General features: G+C 65.4%; 1 protein-coding gene across 1 annotated transcript; it reads left to right on the top strand.

The window, feature by feature from the left end:
* The first annotated feature begins 7,002 nt into the window (after positions 1 to 7,002).
* On the top strand, positions 7,003 to 15,857 carry LOC148225636 (uncharacterized). Its single transcript, XM_088180713.1, is given in 9 exon segments — positions 7,003 to 7,603; positions 9,302 to 9,684; positions 9,686 to 11,728; positions 11,839 to 11,911; positions 13,278 to 13,418; positions 14,195 to 14,284; positions 14,815 to 14,878; positions 15,400 to 15,544; positions 15,682 to 15,857. Coding segments are annotated over 8 exon segments (3,036 nt in total). The 5' UTR covers positions 7,003 to 7,603; positions 9,302 to 9,321; the 3' UTR covers positions 15,799 to 15,857.
* Positions 15,858 to 16,127: the final 270 nt, after the last annotated feature.

The raw sequence follows: 16,127 nt of genomic DNA, 5'->3' as shown, positions 1-16,127 counted from the left end.
TGGCACCACAGCCATCCCTGACCCCCCAGAGCGGCCAGCACGGCGTCGGTCATGGCTACCAGGGACAGGAGTGGGCTACCATGGCTACCAGGGACAGGGATTGGGCTACCATAGACAGGGATTGGGCTACCAGGGACAGGAGTGGGCTACCATGGCTACCAGGGACAGGGATTGGGCTACCATAGACAGGGATTGGGCTACCATGGCACCACAGCCATCCCTGACCCCCCAGAGCGGCCAGCACGGCGTCGGTCATGGCTACCAGGGACAGGGATTGGGCTAGCAGAGATGGGATTGGGCTACCATGGCTACCATAGACAGGGATTGGGCTAGCAGAGATGGGATTGGGCTACCAGGGACAGGGATTGGGCTACCAGTGACAGGAGTGGGCTACCATGGCTACCTGGAACAGGGATTGGGCTACCATGGCACCACAGCCATCCCTGACCCCCCAGAGCGGCCAGCACGGAGTCGGTCATGGCTACCGGAGACAGTAGTGGGCTACCATGGCTACCAGGGACAGGGATTGGGCTACCAGAGACAGGAGTGGGCTACCATGGCTATCGGAGACGGGGATTGGGCTAGCAGAGACAGGGATTGGGCTACTGGGGATGGGGATTGGGCTACCATGGCTACCGGGGATGGGATCGGGCTACCATGGCTACCATAGACAGGGATTGGGCTAGCAGAGACAGGAGTGGGCTACCATGGCTACCAGGGACGGGGATTGGGCCACCATGGCCCTCGTGGCCATCCCTGGCCCCACACCGCCCCCCCCTCACCTGCAGTCCGTGGGTCCCGTGGGTCGGAGGGAGAGAACTGGGGGGACACGGGGGGGTGAGGGGGGACCTGTGCCCCACAGAGCCCTGAGCCCCATAGATCCTATAAACCCCATAGACCCCACAGAGCCCTGTGCCCCATAGATCCCATAAACCCCATAGATCCCACAGAGCCCTGTGCCCCATAGATCCCTGTGCCCCATAGACCCCACAGAGCCCTGTGCCCCACACAGCCCTGTGCCCCATAGATCCTATAAACCCCATAGACCCCATAGAGCCCTGTGCCCCATAGATCCCTGTGCCCCATAGATCCCACAGAGCCCTGTGCCCCACACAGCCCTGTGCCCCATAGACCCCACAGAGCCCTGTGCCCCATAGATCCCTGTGCCCCACAGATCCCACAAACCCAACACATCCCTGTGCCCCATAGACCCTATAAACCCCATAGACCCCATAGATCCTTGTGCCCCACAGGTGTGCCCCGTAGACCCCACAAAACCCCTGTGACCCCATAGACCCCACAGCCTTCACGTGCACCCCCACAGACCCTATGGGACCCACAGAACCCCCCCATAGACCCCACACCTTCCCCACGCACCCCACAGGCTGCCGGTGTGACCCATAACCCACCCTGCGCCCCACAGAGCCCCGTACACCCCATAGACCTCCTGTGCCCCATAGATCCCCTGTGCACCCCATAGAGACCCCCTATGTGACCCACAACCCACCCCGTGCCCCATAGAGACCCCCTGTGTGCCCCATAGATCTCCCGTGCACCCCATAGACCTCCTGTGCCCCATAGATCCCCCTGTGCACCCCATAGATCCCCACACACCCCATAGACCCCACACATCCCATAGACCCTCACCCCATAGACCCCCGTGCCCCATAGACCCCCCCCATCCCGCCCCACACGCCCCCACCTTCCGTCTGTGCCCCACAGCAGCACCTGCGGCAGCCCCGCGGCCCCACAACTTTTATAGGGCGGTGTGGGGGGATGGGGGCGGGGGGAGGAGCTGGGGGGGGGAGGGGGCTGATAAAGGTGGGGGAGGGGCCGCCCCCACCCTTCCCCCCCCCTGGCGTCTCTATGGGGCCGAGGGGTCTGAGCCCCCCATGTTCACCCCATAGCGGGACTTGTGGGGTGATCTGGGGTCCCATTTGGGGCTCTCTATGGGGCAGGGACATTGGGGTCTCATTTGGGGGATTCTATGGGGCAGAGACAGGGGGTCCCATTGGGGGAGGGTCTATGGGGCAGGGGGGTCCCGGATTTAGGGGATTCAATGGGGCAGGCGATTCTATGGGGCAGGGACAGAGGGGTCTCGTATTTCGGGGATTCTATGGGCCAGGGGGGTCCCGTATTTTTTGGGTTTCTATGGGGCAGGGGGGTCCCTTTTAGGGGATTTTATGCGGCAGGAGTGTCCCGTACTTAGGGGATTCTATGGGGCAGGGGGATTCCATATTTCAGGGATTCTATGGGGCACGGATGGGGGGGGTCCCGTATTTTTGGGATTCTATGGGGGGGGGCAGGGACCGGGGGGGTCCCGGATTTTTTGGATTCTATGGATTGGGGCCGGGGGAGTCCTGTATTTCGGCGTTTCTATGGGGCACGGGATTCTATGGGGCAGGGCAGGGGGGTCCCGGATTTTTGCGTTTCTATGGGGCAGGGGGGTCCTGTATTAAGGGGATTCTATAGGGCAGGGCAGGGGGGTCCCATATTTTTGGGATTCTATGGGGCGGGGGTTTCTATGGGGCGGGGCCGGGGGGTCCCATATTTTTGGGTTTCTATAGGGCAGGGCAGGGGGGTCCCGTATTTCGGGGTTTCTATGGGGCAGGGGGTTCTATGGGGCACGGGATTCTATGGGGCAGAGCCAGGGGGTCCCGTATTTTTGGGATTCTATGGGGCGGAGGTTTCTATGGGGCGGGGCCGGGGGGTCCCATATTTCGGGGATTCCATGGGGCAGGGGGGTCCCGTATTTTTAGGATTCTATGGGGCAGGGGTTTCTATGGGGCCGGGGGGTCCCGGATTTTTGGGATTCTATGGGGCAGGGCCTGGGGGTCCCGGATTTTTGTATTTCTATGGGGCAGGGGTTTCTCTGGGGCGGGGCCGGGGGTCCCGTATTTTTGGGATTCCATGGGGCAGGGGTTTCTATGGGGCCGGGGGTCCCGTATTTTTGGGATTCTGTGGGGCAGGGGATTCTCTGGGGCGGGGCCGGGGGTCCCGGATTTTTGGGATTCTATGGGGCAGGGGATTCTATGGGGCCGGGGGGTCCCGGATTTTTGGGATTCTATGGGGCAGGGGTTTCTCTGGGGCGGGGCCGGGGGTCCCGGATTTTTGGGATTCTATGGGGCAGGGGGGTCCCGGATTTTTGTATTTCTATGGGGCAGGGGTTTCTCTGGGGCGGGGCCGGGGGTCCCATATTTTTGGATTTCTATGGGGCAGGGGATTCTATGGGGCGGGGCCGGGGGTCCCGTATTTTTGGGATTCTATGGGGCAGGGGATTCTATGGGTCAGGGGGGTCCCGTATTTTTAGGATTCTATGGGGCAGGGGATTCTCTGGGGCGGGGGCCGGGGGTCCCGGATTTTTAGGATTCTGTGGGGCAGGGGATTCTCTGGGGCGGGGCCGGGGGGTCCCTGGCCAGTGTCCCCACACCGGGGGGTGGTGACAGCCCGTCCGTGTCGCGGCTATATCGGGACATGGCCGCCCTTATCTCGCCCCTCGGGGGGGGGCCGTGGGGCCGCTGTGGGGCCGCTGTGGGGCCGCTGTGGGGCCGGGGGGGCCGGGGGGGCCTGGCCGCTGTCCCGGACACGGCTCCACTTTGTCACGGCCGCGGGGACAAAGTGACCTGGCCAGGTGACAAATTCCTGCGGGGGGAGGGGGAAGGGAGGGCACAAAGAGAGACCCCTCCCCCCCCCCCCGCCCTATGGGGATACAGGGGGGGCTGGGAGCCCCCTGGACACACCTGGGACCCCCCTGGACACACCTGGGACCCCCAAAGCACCTGGGACACCCCCCCGGACACCTGAGACCACCATGGACCCACCTGGGACCCACCTGGGACACCCCAAAGCACCTGGGACCCCCCCCCTCGGACACCTGGGACCGCTCAAATCACCTGGGACCCCCCTGGGACACACCTGGGACCCTCCTGGACCCCCCCCATGGACACCTGGGACCCCCCTGGGACACACCTGGGACCCCCATGGACCCCCTATGGACACCTGGGAACCCTCTCCCGGACACCTGGGACCCCCTGGGACCTCCCTGGGACCCCCCTGGGATATTCCTGGACACCTGAGACCCCCCCCAAAAACACCTGGGACCCCCCTGAACACACCTGAGGCCTCCCCCATGGACACCTGAGACCCCCCCCGGGACACACCTGGACACCTGAGACCACCATGGACACCTGGGACCCCCTGGAGACCCCCCTGGGACCCCCCCCCATGCACACCTGAGATCCCCCTGGGGACCTCCCTGGGACATTCCTGGACACCTGAGACCACCATGGACACCTGGGACCCCCCTCCCCCCACACCTGAGACCCCCAGGTAGAGAGGGGACCGTGGGACATTCTGAGACTTTTTGGGGACATTTTGGGGACACGGAGGGATGGGGGGGAGGGGGGACACGGAAGGGTGGAGAAGGTGGGGGAGGGGTTGGAGGGGGGGACATTGGGGGACATTGGGGGGACATGGGGGGTGGGGACATTGGGGGGTGGGGACATTGGGGGTGGGGACATTGGGGGTGGGGACATTGGGGGTGGGGACATTGGGGGACATTGGGGGGTGGGGGACATTGGGGACATGGGGGGGTGGGGACATTGGGGGACATTGGGGGGACATTGGGGGATGGGGACATTGGGGGGTGGGGACATTGGGGGTGGGGACATTGGGGGTGGGGACATTGGGGGACATTGGGGGGACATTGGGGGATGGGGACATTGGGGGTGGGGACATTGGGGGATGGGGACATTGCGGGGTGGGGACATGGGGGGTGGGGACATGGGGGGTGGGGACTCGTTTGGGGCCCAATGGGACCCCTCGGGTCCCCCCGGGCTCGGCTTCGAGCAGCGTCACCATGGCAACCGCGAGGGGGGGATGGGGATGGGGATGATGACGTCAATGACAACGATGACGATGATGACGATGATGATGACGTCAATGACAATGGCAATGATGATGACAGCGATGACAATGACGATGACGATGGTGATGATGACGATGATGATGACGTCAATGACGATGGTGATGATGATGATGACGTCAATGCCGATGCCGATGCTGACCTTCATTAGCGTTCATTGGCTTTGGTGGGTGGACAGGGGGCAACGCACCTGGGACAGCACCTGGGACAGCACCTGGCCATACTGGGAGGGGTCACATCTGAACTGGGAGGGTCCCAGTTGAACTGGGAGGGGTCTCAGATGAACTGGGAGGGGTCCCAGTAAACTGGGAGGGGTCTCAGTTGAACTGGGAGGGCTCAGGGCTGTACTGGGAGGGCTCAGGGCTGAACTGGGAGGGGTCCCAGTTGAACTGGGAGGGCTCAGGGCTGTACTGGGAGGGTCCCAGTTGAACTGGGAGGGGTCTCAGATGAACTGGGAGGGTCCCAGTTGAACTGGGAGGGGTCATGGCTGTACTGGGAGAGCTCAGGGCTGTACTGGGAGGGCTCAGGGCTGTACTGGGAGGGTCCCAGTTGAACTGGGAGGGGTCAGGGCTGAACTGGGAGGGGTCAGGGCTGTACTGGGAGGGTCCCAGTTGAACTGGGAGGGCTCAGGGCTGTACTGGGAGGGTCCCAGTTGAACTGGGAGGGCTCAGGGCTGTACTGGGAGGGTCCCAGTTGAACTGGGAGGGGTCAGGGCTGTACTGGGAGGGTCCCAGTTAAACTGGGAGGGGTCAGGGCTGTACTGGGAGGGCTCAGGGCTGAACTGGGAGGGTCCCAGTTGAACTGGGAGGGCTCAGGGCTGTACTGGGAGGGCTCAGGGCTGTACTGGGAGGGTCCCAGTTGAACTGGGAGGGCTCAGGGCTGTACTGGGAGGGCTCAGGGCTGTACTGGGAGGGTCCCAGTTGAACTGGGAGGGGTCAGGGCTGTACTGGGAGGGGTCAGGGCTGTACTGGGAGGGTCCCAGTTGAACTGGGAGCGGTCTCGGGGCTTTTCCTTTCACTTTCCCTTTCTGTTTCTGGAGGCGCCGTTGCGACACCGAGGTCACCGCGAGGTCCCTGGGGGGTGGCCGGGGGGTGTCACCTCAATGTCACCTCAATGTCACCTCGATGTCACCTCGATGTCACCTCAATGTCACCTCAATGTCACCTCGATGTCACCTCAATGTCACCTCGATGTCACCTCGATGTCACCTCGATGTCACCTCTGGGTCACCTCCGGCCCCGGGGGGACGGCTGAGAGCTGGAGGGGACAGAGGGGACAGAGGGGACGGGGGGGACGGGGGGGACAGGGAGGGGACAGGAGGGGACAATGAGGGGACAGGAGGGGACAGGGGGGGACAATGAGGGGACAGGGGGGGACAGAAGGGGACAGGGGGGGACAATGAGGGGACAGGGGGGGACAGGGGGGGGCAGGAGGGGACAGGGGGGGACAGGGGGGGACAGAGGGGGACAGGAGGGGACAGGAGGGGACAGGGGGGGACAGGGGGGGACGGGGGGGGACAGGGGGGGACAGGGGGGGACAATGGGGGGACAGGAGGGGACAGGGGGGGACAGGGGGGGACAGGGGGGACAGGGGGGGACAGGGGGGGACAGGGGGGGACAGGGGGGGGACAGGAGGGGACAGGGGGGGACAGGGGGGGACAGGGGGGGACAGGGGGGGACAGGAGGGGACAGGGAGGGGACAGGAGGGGACAGGGGGGGGACAGGAGGGGACAATGAGGGGACAGGAGGGGACAGGGGGGAACAGGGGGGGACAGGAGGGGACAGGGGGGGACAGGGGGGACAGGAGGGGACAGGAGGGGACGGGGGGGGACGGGGGGGACAGGGGGGGACAGGGGGGGACAATGAGGGGACAATGAGGGGACAGGGGGGGACAGGGGGGGACAGGGGGGGACAGGAGGGGACAGGAGGGGACAGGGGGGGACAGGGGGGGACGGGGGGGTGGGGCGGGAATGGGGACAAAGGGAACTTGGGCGAACTGGGAGGTGGCACTGGGGATACTGGGAGCACTTGGGTTACCTGTCCAGGTGAGGTTTTACCTGCCCAGGTGATATTTTACCTGTCCAGGTGAGGTGTCACTGACCCAGGTGAGGTTTTACCTGCCCAGGTGAGGTTTTACCTGCCCAGGTGAGGTGTCACTGACCCAGGTGATGTTTTACCTGCCCAGGTGAGCTGTTTCCTGTCCAGGTGAGCTGTTTCCTGTCCAGGTGAGCTGTTTCCTGCCCAGGTGATGTTTTACCTGCCCAGGTGAGGTGTCACCTGGTGCAATGTCCGGCCCTTCCGTGGCCTCGGGGCTCAGAGCTGCCCGGAACCTGTCGGGCCAGTCTGGCCTGGGAGGACTCACCTGGACAGGGGGAGGGGCCGGGACTCACCTGGCCGGGCTCAGGTGTTTACCTGAGATTTACCTGGACGGGATCAGGGGCTGGGATTCACCTGCAAAGGGGAGTGGCCTCACCTGGCCGGGCTCAGGGACCTGGACTCACCTGGACAGGATCAGATTTACCTGGACACGTTTACCTGGAGGGGCCGGGACTCACCTGGCCGGGCTCAGGTGTTTACCTGGGATTTACCTGGACAGGATCAGAGACTGGGACTCACCTGGACAGGGGGAGGGGCCTGGATTTACCTGGACAGGATCAGAGACCTGGACTCACCTGGCCGGGTTCGTTCATCCACCTGGATTTACCTGGCCTGGCTCAGGGGCTGGGACTCACCTGGACAGGGGGAGGGGCCGGGACTCACCTGGACAGGGGGAGGGGCAGAGACTCACCTGGCCGGGCTCAGGTGTTTACCTGAGATTTACCTGGACAGGATGAGAGACTGGGACTCACCTGGACAGGGGAGGGGCTGGGACTCACCTGGACAGGGGGAGGGGCCAGGATTTACCTGGCCGGGCTCAGGGCCGGGTCTCACCTGTCCGGTCTCGTCCTCTGAGGGGTCCCGGTGACCCCTGACCCCCCCCCCCCCGAGCACCTGGGGACAGGTGAGGGGGTGGCTGTGAGGTGGGGGAGGGGCTGGGGGCTCAGGTGGCCACTGGCGAGGCCACGGTGGCCACCGGACGGGGGGGGGGGGGAGGGGACCGGATGTTGGGGACATTCCCAGGGTGGCAGCTGGGATGTGGGGGAGGGGCAGCGGCCGGCCACAGGAAATTCCCACGGTGGCCGAGGTGGGGGAGGGGGAGGGGGGGGGAACGGGGTGGGGGAGGGGTCCCGGTGTGACCGGGGTGGGGGAGGGCTCTCATAGTGACCAGAGGTGGGGGAGGGGTCTGAGAGTGACCAGGACACACCGAGTGTGGGGGAGGGGTCCCAGTATGACCAGAGGTGGGGGAGGGGCCTCAGTGTGACCAGGGGTGGGGGAGGGGTCTGAGAGTGACCAGGGGTGGGGGAGGGGTCTCATAGAGACCAGAGTGGGGGAGGGGTCTCAGTGTCACCAAGGGTGGGGAAGGGGTCTCAGAGTGACCAGAGGTGGGGGAGGGGTCTGAGAGTGACCAGGGGTGGGGGAGGGGTCTGAGAGTGACCAGGGGTGGGGGAGGGGGTCTCAGAGTGACCAGAGGTGGGGGAGGGGTCTCATAGAGACCAGAGTGGGGGAGGGGTCTCAGTGTCACCAAGGGTGGGGGAGGGGTCTCAGAGTGACCAGAGGTGGGGGAGGGGTCTGAGAGTGACCAGGACACACCGAGGGTGGGGGAGGGGCCTCAGTGTGACCAGGGTGGGGGAGGGGTCTCACAGTGACCAGGGGTGGGGGAGGGGTCTCAGAGTGACCAGTGTGGGGGAGGGGTCTCAGAGTGACCAGTGTGGGGGGAGGGGTCTCACAGTGACCAGGGGTGGGGGAGGGGTCTTAGAGTGACCAGTGTGGGGGAGGGGTCTCACAGTGACCAGGGGTGGGGGAGGGGTCTTAGAGTGACCAGTGTGGGGGAGGGGCCTCAGTGTGACCAGGGTGGGGGAGGGGTCTTAGAGTGACCAGTGTGGGGGAGGGGTCTCAGTGTCACCAAGGGTGGGGGAGGGGTCTCAGAGTGACCAGAGTGGGGGAGGGGTCTCAGTGTCACCAAGGGTGGGGGAGGGGTCTTAGAGTGACCAGTGTGGGGGAGGGGTCTCAGTGTCACCAAGGGTGGGGGAGGGGTCTCAGAGTGACCAGAGTGGGGGAGGGGTCTCAGTGTCACCAAGGGTGGGGGAGGGGTCTCAGTGTCACCAAGGGTGGGGGAGGGGTCTTAGAGTGACCAGTGTGGGGGAGGGGTCTCAGTGTCACCAAGGGTGGGGGAGGGGTCTCAGAGTGACCAGGACACACCGAGGGTGGGGGAGGGCTCCCAGCACGACCCCAACCCTCCCCTCCCCCACTCACCCCCCCCCCCCCTCTCTCCCCGCAGGTTTCCCCCGCCCCTCCCCCATGCCGTGGCCACCTCCCTCCACCCTGCCGGACTCTCCGTTCCCCAGCCCAGCCCTGGCCGCGGTGGCCACGGTGGCCGAGTGGCTCCTGAGCCCGGCCTACGTGGGCCTGGACCGGCTGCTGGCCCTGTGGCCAACCACGGCCCAGCGGGGGGGGGTGGCAGGGCACCGAGCCGGGCCCTGCGTGGCCATCGCGGCCCGGGCTCTGCTGGCCCCGCTGCTCCTGGCGCTGCTGCTGCTCTCCCTGCCCCCCGCCATCTTGGGGCTGCTGCTGTGGCTACCGGTGCAGGCCAAGCGCCGGCCCCTGGTCCGGCAGAGCTCGGCCTCGGTGGCCGCGCCGGAGCCGTGGGAGCCGCGGAGGGGCCCCAGGGGGTTTCACCTTCGTGAGCGCCAACCTGTGCCTGCTGCCCAGCGGGCTGGCACGGTTCAGCAACCTGGGCAACAGCCGGCGGCGAGCGGAGGCCGTGGGGCGGCTGCTGGGGCCAGGAGAGGACGAGGAAGGTTCCGGAAATCGCCGGGGGTTGTTGGAGTGGAGGCGCGGCCGGGGGAGGGGTTACGGCGGCACCGAGGACGCGAATGTGGCGGCGGCCGGCGCGGAGATGGGGACGGTGGCCAACAGGATGGAGCGGGCCAAGATGGCGACGGGAGAGCCAATGGGGATGGGCGACACAACAGCGATGGCCAACCCAACAGCAATGGGCAACCCAACACCGATGGGCAACCCAACAGCGATGGCCAACCCAACAGCGATGGCCAACCCAACAGCGATGGCCAACCCAACAGCAATGGGCAACCCAACAGTGATGGCCAACCCAACAGCGATGGGCAACCCAACAGCGATGGCCAACCCAACAGTGATGGCCAACCTAATGCCAATGGCCAACCCAACGCCAATGGCCAGCCCAACACCAATGGACAACCCAACAGTGATCGCCAACCCAACAGTGATGGCCAACTCTTGGCCAACCGTCGACTCGGTGCCGATGCTGGAGTTGCCAATGGCCAACCCGACCGTGATGGCCAACTCTTGGCCAACTGTTGACTCAGTGCCAATGGCCAACCCAACACCAATGGACAACCCAACAGTGATGGCCAACCCGACTGTGATGGCCAACTCTTGGCCAACTGTTGACTCGGTGCCAATGGCCAACCCAATGTCGATGGCCAACCCAACAGCAATGGCCAACTCTTGGCCAACCATTGACTCAGTGCCGTCGCTGGAGTTGCCAATGACCAACCCAACGCCCATGGCCAACCCAACACTGGTGACCAACCCTTGGCCAACAAGTGACTCAGTGTCAATGACCAACCCAACGGTGATGACCAACCCTTGGCCAACCATTGACTCGGTGCCAATGGCCAACCCAACTCCAATGACCAACCCAACGGTGATGGCCAACCCTTGGCCAACAAGTGACTCAGTGCCGATGACCAACCCAACTCCAATGACCAACCCAACTCCAATGGCCAACCCAACTCCAATGACCAACCCTTGGCCAACCATTGACTCGGTGCCAATGACCAACCCAACTCCAATGGCCAACCCAACGGTGATGGCCAACCCTTGGCCAACAAGTGACTCGGTGCCGATGACCAACCCAACTCCAATGGCCAACCCAACTCCAATGGCCAACCCAACGGTGATGACCAACCCTTGGCCAACCAGTGACTCGGTGCCAATGGCCAACCCAACTCCAATGGCCAACCCAACAGTGATGACCAACCCTTGGCCAACTGTTGACTCGGCACCAATGGCCAACCCAACTCCAATGGCCAACCCAACACCAATGGCCAACCCAATGCCAATGACCAACCCTTGGCCAACCAGTGACTCGGTGCCAATGACCAACCCAACTCCAATGGCCAACCCAACTCCAATGGCCAACCCTTGGCCAACCAGTGACTCGGTGCCAATGACCAACCCAACTCCAATGGCCAACCCAACTCCAATGGCCAACCCAACTCCAATGGCCAACCCAACTCAAATGGCCAACCCAATGCCAATGACCAACCCTTGGCCAACCGTTGACTCGGCGCCAATGGCCAACCCAACCCTGGCACCTTGTCCACCCCCCATGGCCGACCCCAGGCCGGAGCGGCCGATCTCCCTGCCGGACCCCATGCCCCCGGTGCTGACCACCCGCGTCCCTCCCGACGCCGACTTCCTGTGCCTGCAGGAAGTGTTCGACGGCGCCGCGGCCGCCGCGCTGCGCCGGAGCCTCGGCCGCCGCTTCCCTCACGTGCTGTGGGGGGTGGGGCCGGGCGGGATCCGGTGTGGCCACCTCAGGGTGCTGGGCAGTGGCCTGGTCCTGGCCAGTCGCTACCCGCTGGTGGCCGCTCGCTTCCATCCCTTCCCCAACGGCGCCCGCGAGGACGCGCTGGCCAACAAGGGGCTGTTGGTGGCCCAGGTGAGGACACGGCCGGGTGGGGGTGGGGGATGGGGGGAGGGGACGAGGAAGAGCTGAGGTGACACTGGGGGCGTGTCCCCTCCCCCTCCCCCCTCCCCTCCCCCCTCCAGGTGCTGTTGGGGACGGGGCGGGGCCAGCGAGTCGTGGGGTACCTGGGATGTACCCACCTGCAGGCGCCCGCAGGTGAGGGGGGACTGGGGGGGACTGGGAAGACACTGGGGGGGCACTGGGGGCACTGGGATGGAACTGGGGAAACTTGGGGGGGCACTGGGGGAACTGGGGTGGAAGTGGGGGGCACTGGGGGGACACTGAGGGACACTGGGGGGGGCACTGGAGGGGCACTGGGGGACACTGAGGGGGCACTGGAGGGGCACTGGGGTAGCAGTGGGGGCACTGGGGGGAACTGGGAGACACTGGGAGGGCACTGGGGGTGTTGGGTCTCTGGGTCCGGCTGTGTCCAGGTGTCCTTGTCCCCTGTGCCCCTGCATGTGTCCCCATGTCCCGTGTCCCGTGTCACATGTCACATGTCCCGTGTCACATGTCCCGTGTCCCCTGTCCCCATGTCCCCGTCCCAGCCGATGCCGCCATCTGGGACTCCCAGCTGTCCCTGTGTCTGTCCCTGTCCCCATGTCCCATGTCCCATGTCCCATGTCCCCATGTCCCCTGTCCCTGTCTGTGTCTGTCCCATGTCCCCATGTCCCTGTCCCCATGTCACATGTCCCCATGTCCCATGTCCCGTGTCCCGTGTCCCCTGTCCCCTGTCCCAGCCGATGCCGCCATCCGTCACTCCCAGCTGTCCCCTGTCCCCTGTCCCTGTCCCCTGTCCCCTGTCCCCTGTCCCCTGTCCCATGTCCCCTGTCCCCTGTCCCATGTCCCCTGTCCCCTGTCCCATGTCCCATGTCCCATGTCCCATGTCCCTGTCCCAGCCGATGCCGCCATCCGTCACTCCCAGCTGTCCCTGTCCCCATGTCACATGTCACATGTCCCTTGTCACATGTCCCTGTGTCTGTCCCCATGTCCCATGTCCCGTGTCCCCTGTCCGTGTCCCAGCCGATGCCGCCATCCGTCACTCCCAGCTGTCCCTGTGTCTGTCCCTGTCCCCTGTCACATGTCCCATGTCCTGTGTCCCTGTCCCAGCCGATGCCGCCATCCGTCACTCCCAGCTGTCCCCTGTCCCCTGTCACATGTCCCCATGTCCCATGTCCCGTGTCCCCTGTCACATGTCCCCATGTCCCATGTCCCGTGTCCCATGTCCCCATGTCCCGTGTCCCCTGTCCCTGTCCCAGCCGATGCCGCCATCCGTCACTCCCAGCTGTCCCCTGTCCCCTGTCACATGTCCCCATGTCCCATGTCCCGTGTCCCCTGTCACATGTCCCCATGTCCCATGTCCCGTGTCCCATGTCCCCATGTCCCGTGTCCCCTGTCCCTGTCCCAGCCGATGCCGCCATCCGTCACTCCCAGCTGTCCCCTGTCCCCTGTCACATGTCCCCATGTCCCCTGTCCCCATGTCCCATGTCCCATGTCCCGTGTCCCCTGTCCCCTGTCCCAGCCGATGCCGCCATCCGTCACTCCCAGCTGTCCCTCGTGCTCCTCTGGCTCCGTCAGTTCCGCCGGGCCCAGCAGCGCCCCGGGGACCTGGTGGCCTTCGATGTCCTCTGTGGGGACCTGAACTTCGACAACTGCTCCAGGGGTGGGGACAGCGACAGCGACACGGGGGGGACACGGGGGGACACCGGGGGGACACGGGGGGGACACGGGGGGGACACCGCGGGGACAGGGGGGACACGGGGACGGGGGGACAGGGGACAGAGAGGGACATGGGGGGGACGCGGGGGGGACAGATTGGGACACGGGGGGACAGGGGGACAGGGGAGACACGGGGGGACAGAGGTGTGGGACAGGAAAGGACAGGGGAAGGGACACGTGGGGACACGGAGGGACAGAGGGGACATGGAAGGGACAGAGGGGACACAGTGGGGACACAGGCAGGGGACAGAGGACCCGGGTGGGGGACACTGGGGGACACTGGGGGGACACAGGGGGACACTGGGGGGACACTGGGGGGACACAGGGGGACACTGGGGGGACACTGGGGGGACACTGGGGGGACACAGGGGGACACTGGGGGGACACTGGGGGGACACTGGGGGACACTGGGAGGACACTGGGGGGACACAGGGGGACACTGGGGGGACACTGGGGGGACACTGGGGGACACTGGGGGGACACTGGGGGGACACTGGGGGGACACAGGGGGACACTGGGGGGACACTGGGGGGACACTGGGGGGACACTGGGGGACACTGGGGGGGACACTGGGGGGACACAGGGGGGACACTGGGGGGACACTGGGGGGACACTGGGGGGACACTGGGGGGGACACAGGGGGACATTTGGGGACACGGGGGGACACAGGGGGACATTGGGGACACGGGGGGAGGTGACAGCAGCGCGGTGTCCCCGCAGGTGACGCCCAGAACCAGCAGCACCCCCTGTTCCAGGAATTCTGGGACCCCGCGCGGCTCCAGGCGGGCCAGGACCAGCCCTGGGCCATCGGTGGGGACAGCAGTGCCACCCCCTGGGGACATCAGTGCCACCCCTGGGGACATCGGTGCCACCCCCTGGGGACAGCAGTGTCACCTCCCTGGGGACATCGGTGCCACCCCCTGGGGACATCAATGTCACCCCTTGGGGACAGCAGTGCCACCCCCTGGGGACATCAGTGCCACCCCCTGGGGACAGCAGTGCCACCCCCCTGGGGACATCAGTGCCACCCCCTGGGGACATCAGTGCCACCCCCCTGGGGACAGCAGTGCCACCCCCTGGGGACAGCAGTGCCACCCCCTGGGGACAGCAGTGCCACCCCCCTGGGGACAGCAGTGCCACCCCCTGGGGACATCAATGTCACCTCCCTGGGGACATCAATGTCCTCTCCCCATGTCCAGGGTCCCACTGATGTCCCTGTCCCTTTTTGTCCCCTCCCTGTCCCTTTTTGTCCCCTCCTGTCCCCTCTGTCCCCTCCCGTGTCCAGGGTCTCACTGACGTCCCTGTCCCCTCCTGTCCCTTTTTGTCCCCTCTGTCCCCAGGGACGCTGCTCGACTGCCTCAAGATCTACGAGGAGCCCGTGTCCACCCCTGAGAAGATGGAGAGGTGACAATGGGGACACTGGGGACACTGGGGACACTGGGGACACTGGGGACACTGGGGACACTGGGGACAATGGGGGACAATGGGGGACTGGGGACATTGGGGGACAATGGGGACACTGGGGGGGACACTGGGGGACACTGCGGGACACTGGGGGGACATTGGGGACATTGGGGACACTGGGGACATTGGGGACATTGGGGACATTGGGGGGGCACAGGGTGGGAGGGGACGGTCATCCATGTCTGTGTCGCCGTGTCCCCTCTGCCACCGTGTCCGTGTGTCCGTGTGTCCCCCTGTCCGTGTGTCACTGTCAGTGTCACTCTGTCCGTGTGTCCCTGTCCGTATCCCTGTTCCCGTGTCCCTGTCCCTGTGTCCCTGTCCCTGTGTCACTGTCACTCTGTCCCTCTGTCCCTATGTCACACTGTCCCTGTGTCCCCCTGTCCCCGTGTCACTGTCCCCGTGTCACTCTGTCACTGTCCCTGTCCCCCTGTCCCCGTGTCACTCTGTCCGTGTCCCCTCAGGACTCTGTCGGAGCCCGCTGGTCGCCAGCAGTTCCTGGCCGGTCCCATCCTGTCCTGCGGGGCTCTGGACCCGCTGGCCCCGCGGCCGTGGCAGGGCCGGAGAGTGGACACGGTGCTGGTGAGGAGGGACCCCGAGCTGAGCACGGTGAGTGACCACGGGACCCCCCCGGTGAGTGACCACGGGACCCCCAGTGACCCCTGGTGGCCCCTGGTGACCCCTGGTGACCCCTGGTGGCCCCTGGTGGCCCCTGGTGACCGCTGGTGGCCCCTCTGTCCCCACAGGAGGTCACTCGGTACTCGGTCATCACCCAGCTCGCCACTCTGACTGACCACCTGCCCGTGGCCTTGGGGCTGCGCCTGGGGCCGGCTGACCCCGGACCAGTGACCACTGACCACTGACCAGTGACCACTGACCAGTGACCCCGGACCAGTGACCAGTGACCAGTGACCAGTGACCAGTGACCCCGGACCAGTGACCAGTGACCAGTGACCACTGACCAGTGACCCCGGACCAGTGACCAGTGACCACTGACCAGTGACCACTGACCAGTGACCCGGACCAGTGACCAGTGACCACTGACCACTGACCACACTGACCAGTGACCACTGACCAGTGACCTTGGCACGGACCTGGCGCTGGACACAGCCCGGACCTGCGGCCACAGTGATGGACACGGCTCGGCCACAGAACGGCCACACTCCGGCCACGGCTCCGGCCACGGGGCCGG

The sequence above is a fragment of the Sturnus vulgaris genome, chromosome 1, assembly GCF_052056855.1.
Source record: "Sturnus vulgaris isolate bStuVul1 chromosome 1, bStuVul1.hap1, whole genome shotgun sequence".
NCBI classification, from domain to species: domain Eukaryota; kingdom Metazoa; phylum Chordata; class Aves; order Passeriformes; family Sturnidae; genus Sturnus; species Sturnus vulgaris.
The sequence above is the reverse complement of the archived record's forward strand: the minus strand, read 5'-3'. Positions and strand labels throughout refer to the sequence as shown.